A 4935-nucleotide genomic window follows, 5' to 3' on the forward strand; every position below is an offset into this window, starting at 1 on the left:
GCTACCTGAGCAGGAGGTCGAAGAAGACCACGGAGGAGTCGTGGGACATGGCGACGGGGCTTGCCGTCTTGGTTTCCCATCACCATTATTGCCGATCGACGACGTACGTTGCTAAGGTTCATGACAAAAAATCTTTGTCTATCTTACCCTCAGAAAATCAGTGGTTGGATTTTAATATACCGCTCCCTCCCCCTATTGACAGTATAGGGTACCATAAAAACTCTCAGGTCAAAAGATATGATGGACCTATCCAGAGATTATGCTGGCAGCCATGTTGGATAAAAACCTCCTAGTCACATGCTCCAACAGCGTACACGCGCCATGAACTGCAAAAAATAACCTGCATACGAGAATCATTTTTTGTTATTAAAAACCAAATCATTTCAACATATCAAAGGCCTAAGCGACCATAGTAAGGCATATGCTCTCACCCTTAAAGAGGTGTTTGAATGTTTCAACACGAGTACAAAAACACCCTTTTTCCTTCCAAGCCAGTTGGGATGTGCGAGGTTGTCTTTGGTTAACACAACTCCCATATCAAAATACCACGTGAAGATTTTAAAATTTGAGAGGAATCTTCACCTTCTAATTTTTTTTGTTAATACTCACCGGTACCTCAAAATGCATGAATGCACAGTAATAACACGCTATAGCGTTTTGACAAATGTCTTGCTAAATGAATCAGTGTATAATGTCTCGCTAATAGCGCGCTATAACGCGATATAGCATGGTAATAGCATATTTTGAGGGTCTTGCTATTTTGTCATAGCACGCTGTTTTTTCATGGGTTGCAACTCCTTCCATTCATAGTTGTAACTCTCTCTTGAGGATGCGCTCCCATTCAAGGCTTGTGGTGGGATGTGGCTCGTTTGGGAGAGAGAGAGATGTGTTTGGAGGAAGACGATGAATGTGGGGAGGAGAACGACACCCAGCAGATAAAGCGGGCACGTGCGGTACTTGGGGCCACCAACGCGTGCTTCCTACGCGAGCGACGCATTGACACAGTCTGTATGATCTGAAAAAGATTGAACGATAAGAGTAATGCTACACCTATGAACCACTTAACATAATCCTTAGGTGATAAGACTGCTGGCAAGTTATAATCTGAAAACGATGGAACGATAAGAGTAATGCTACACGTACGAACCTCTTAGGTACAAGTTTACGTTAGTCTTCACTAGTCCATGTGTATGTGCAATGCACGTTAATTTGGAAGTATATTAAGTGCATGCGGATATTAAGTATGATATTATTTACGTGTTATTATGTAATTAGCATTATATTTGATATGAAATTAACTGCATGCTAAACGTGTTGAGCGCTCGACATTGAAGCAGTCTAAGTCGTTGGATTGACATGATTTGATGGCCGAGATTAATTGGATCTGCCTATTTGGATCTTTTTATTATTATAGATTATAGATAGGTGTAGGAACGAATCGTTTTCCATCCAAAACATAAAAGGGAAATGTTGCTTGTGCAGTGGTGCTGCCAAAAGTATTCCCATTATAAATAGATGAGTAAACTTGAAATCCTGGAGAACAAACATCACTACGGATAAGCGGTGGTTTCCTTCACTCATTATTCTCCACGCGAGACAAGGACTACGTACGGAAGCTAAAGCATGGAGCCGCGGCGCTGCTTGGATCATTGTACTCCCTCCGTTCAAAATTACTTGTCTCGGAAATGAATGTATCTAGAACTAAAATACGTCTAGATACATCCATTTCTGCGACAAGTAATTCCGAACGGAGGAAGTACAAGCTAGCGATCATGCAACGTTGACGGGTGGATCATGTTGGATGCGCTTCTTGGGCGCGACGGCCTCGATGGCCTCGCCGAGCGGCCAGGCGGCCTCCATGAAGTACTCCCCGTGCTTCACCTTGTCCACCAGCGTGATCTCCCTCGCCGGCGCCAGCCCGAACCCGTAGACGAGCAGCGTGTACTGGTACACCAGGTCCATGCAAATGTAGGGCGTCTCGCGCACCCCGGGATACGCCGCCTTGGCCTCCTCGAGGCTCAGCGGGCAGATCTTCTTGGCCGCCGCCCTGAACGCCCCCGGGCTGGACTTGGCGCTCGGGGCGTCCTTATCCACCCACCCGACCTGGGTGGCCTTGCCGTAGAAGAAGGAGGCCGCGTACAGCGTCGCCTGCCCGGCGCCGCCGCCTCCGCCCCACACGCCGCCGAAGGTGCAGTTCTTGTTCGCGCACGGCGCGTCCAGCTTCAGCGCCTTGGCCACCTCCTTCCTGCACTTGGTGTACACTGCCCCTTCCGGCGACGCCGCCGCGTCGTAGATCTCGCCGTTGTAGGTGTAGTTGCCGGTGGATCCACGCAGCATGCACGAGCTGAACGGCCCGGACTTGGCCTTGAGGATCTCCACACGAGCAGCCAAGTTGCCGTAGTACAGGTAGCTGCAAACTCAATTTGTGAGAAAATAGTAGATCCATATTACTTGTCGCTGGTTTAGTATATAATAATCCACCTCTCTTTGTGAGTTCGAACTTAATTGTGTGGAACTCAATTAATTATTAGTAAACATTTGCTCTTGTAGTGTCTAATTGACTTCATGATTGATGACCTGTGGACGTAGACGTTGTAGTCTTTTCCCTTGAGGTACTCCTTGGTGATGTAAGGGTCCTTGCCATCAGGCGTTGCCGGGGCGTTTGCTGCGGTGTTTGGAGAGACGGCGTAGGCCATTTGGACCGAACCGCCACCAAGATCGATCACGCCTACGGTCTTCGAGTAATCTCCGCCCAATCTATCCAGCAGATAGTTCAGAGCAACCTGCATATATACCGCGTTTGCCAATCATAAATAAAATAAAAATTGAATAAATCTAAATCTCTCCGATGTCAATCACCGTCGACCTTGAAACTAAGATCAATGCAAGTTTTCGTATTATCTAACCTTTGAAAACAAGCAATACAATTTTTAATACTATATGAATATTTTCTATTGCCTGATGAATACTTTTTGAATTTATTTTTAAGTATAATACCTTATGAAATTCATATGAACAAATATGCAAAATCGACTGAATGTCAATCAACCTAGGACATATATAAAAGCTATCCAAAAAAACATAACCAAATGTTATAGAGAAAAGGTTCACAAGATTGGAAGAAGCGGTGGACTTACCCACATGTAAGACCCTTCTTGAGATCCCTCGAGAACATTGATCCACTTTGGGTTGTACTGGAATTTACTCTTGGTGTGGACGATATCCCTCACCTGTAATTGTACCAAGGGAGAGTCAACACCAACGGTCCTTCGATTACTCCTTGATGCATATATATTTAAACTGCTAATTAGTAAAGTGATTACCGCTTGAAGGATCTGCTCCGATGGCTTGTCTCCGATAAGCCTCAGCCCAGCCGTCGCCTGCTTAATATCTCTCGTCAGTGTTTAATTACCACATACATACAGAGTATAAAGGAGTTCAAAGATCAAATTTCAATTTTTTCATTAAACTCGTATATATATTACTCCTAGTTTAAGGGGAGTTCTGTTCATTTGCCACCAAGGGACGACACTGTTTGCCTTGTCGAGCAGTGGTATCACGGACTTTGCAGCCTCCTTGGGCCGCCCGGAGAAGGAACTCAGCCCGGGGGACACCTACACCATGAACAAAACCAACGTTGTATTCGTGCTTGAGTGTAACGATATAATTGTGAGATTTGCTTTTGCATATGTACTACAGGCGTACATACCTTGGCGAAGACCTCGATGTCGTCGCCGATCTCAAGGAGGTCCATCTTGTTGTCAAACTTGAAGACGTGCACGCGTGTGCCCGTGCTCCCGGCGTCGAAGATCACGGCGTACTTGCCCACCCCCGGAAACTGCACGGGCCCCTCCGCCGCGGTACTGCCTTTGCGGCCGAGCACCGTGTCGGCAAAGGCCGCGGACGACGAAGCAAGCAGGAGGAGGAGAAGCGGTGCCGCGGCAACGACGCGAGCCATTGGAGAGAGAGGGGCAGCTAGCTACTGGTGACTGGCAAGTGCTGACTGTTGAGTCCAGCTGTAAGTGACAGTGGGATTTAAAGAGACTGAGATGGGGTCGTGTTTTGGATCAGCTCCCCAGCTATGCACTTGTGCGCAATCGGGTCCCTGGTAGTAGGTGGCACAGATCCAACACACATGAAGACAAAAGCAGATCGCTGAGACGGCCGGCTCAAGATCTCCATGCGCAACATGCTCATGTTTTTTTCTGTTCTTTGATTAGCCTTTGCTTGTGCCAGACGGCCACGTTGTTTATAACATCAAAATGGGATCATGTGAGTCACGTGTGGCCACACTTGTGGAGATAGGCGCTGATGGGCAATGATATGCGCTGCAAGCATAGAAAATTTGATCACGCACGCTCACGATGGAATTCAAATTTTTGGTCTCCATTAATTCGTTCGTCTACTTTGTTGCTCCTTTGTTTCGTCGCATGCAAGTGGTCATGTATGTCACACTATTCTGGCTATTGAAAAGTTTGATATGTTCGACAGCATAACGGTTGGCATCTTTTATACTATCGGAATTATAATTCATCTTTGTTAAGTCCAAATGTAGATATACCCCCTCCAGATTAGTATATAGGCACCCTCTTCTTTTGAGTTACATTGTGGTTACTCATTTAACCAGGAAAATATGAGTTACATTGTATTCTTTCGCATATAAATGCTCTCCTAAACCAATAGCCCATATTTATTCTTCCGCATATAAATGACCTCCTAACTCGATAGCCCACATTTTATTCTCTCGCATATAAATAATACCCTAACCCAAACTCCCATTTCTTTCCTATGCCTATCACCCGCCGTCGCCTGCACCACAATCGTGACACACTCCCACGTCGCTCTTGCATCATCATCTCCAACTTACCATTATTGAACAAAAAGAAATATAGTGAGGAAGAAGTATTTTTTCCATGGAATATTCAGCAACAAATG

The 4935-nt window shown here is 45.9% G+C and overlaps 1 protein-coding gene across 2 annotated transcripts; it reads right to left on the reverse strand.

Moving 5' to 3' along the window:
* Positions 1 to 1468: 1468 nt before the first annotated feature.
* On the reverse strand, positions 1469 to 4011 carry LOC119304351 (probable apyrase 3). Of its 2 annotated transcripts, XM_037581531.1 has the most exons (7): positions 3710 to 4011; positions 3486 to 3614; positions 3324 to 3380; positions 3138 to 3230; positions 2578 to 2783; positions 1756 to 2410; positions 1469 to 1650 (listed from the first exon to the last, which is right to left on the reverse strand). In XM_037581531.1, the coding sequence occupies exons 1-6, from the start codon at positions 3956 to 3958 to the stop codon at positions 1771 to 1773; spliced, it is 1374 nt and encodes a 457-aa protein (XP_037437428.1). In that variant the 5' UTR covers positions 3959 to 4011; the 3' UTR covers positions 1469 to 1650; positions 1756 to 1770. The 2 variants fall into 2 exon arrangements, with proteins under 2 accessions (XP_037437428.1, XP_037437427.1); XM_037581530.1 differs by having other exon boundaries at positions 1469 to 2410.
* Positions 4012 to 4935: the final 924 nt, after the last annotated feature.

Source organism: Triticum dicoccoides, chromosome 5A (genome assembly GCF_002162155.2).
Source record: "Triticum dicoccoides isolate Atlit2015 ecotype Zavitan chromosome 5A, WEW_v2.0, whole genome shotgun sequence".
NCBI lineage: Eukaryota > Viridiplantae > Streptophyta > Magnoliopsida > Poales > Poaceae > Triticum > Triticum dicoccoides.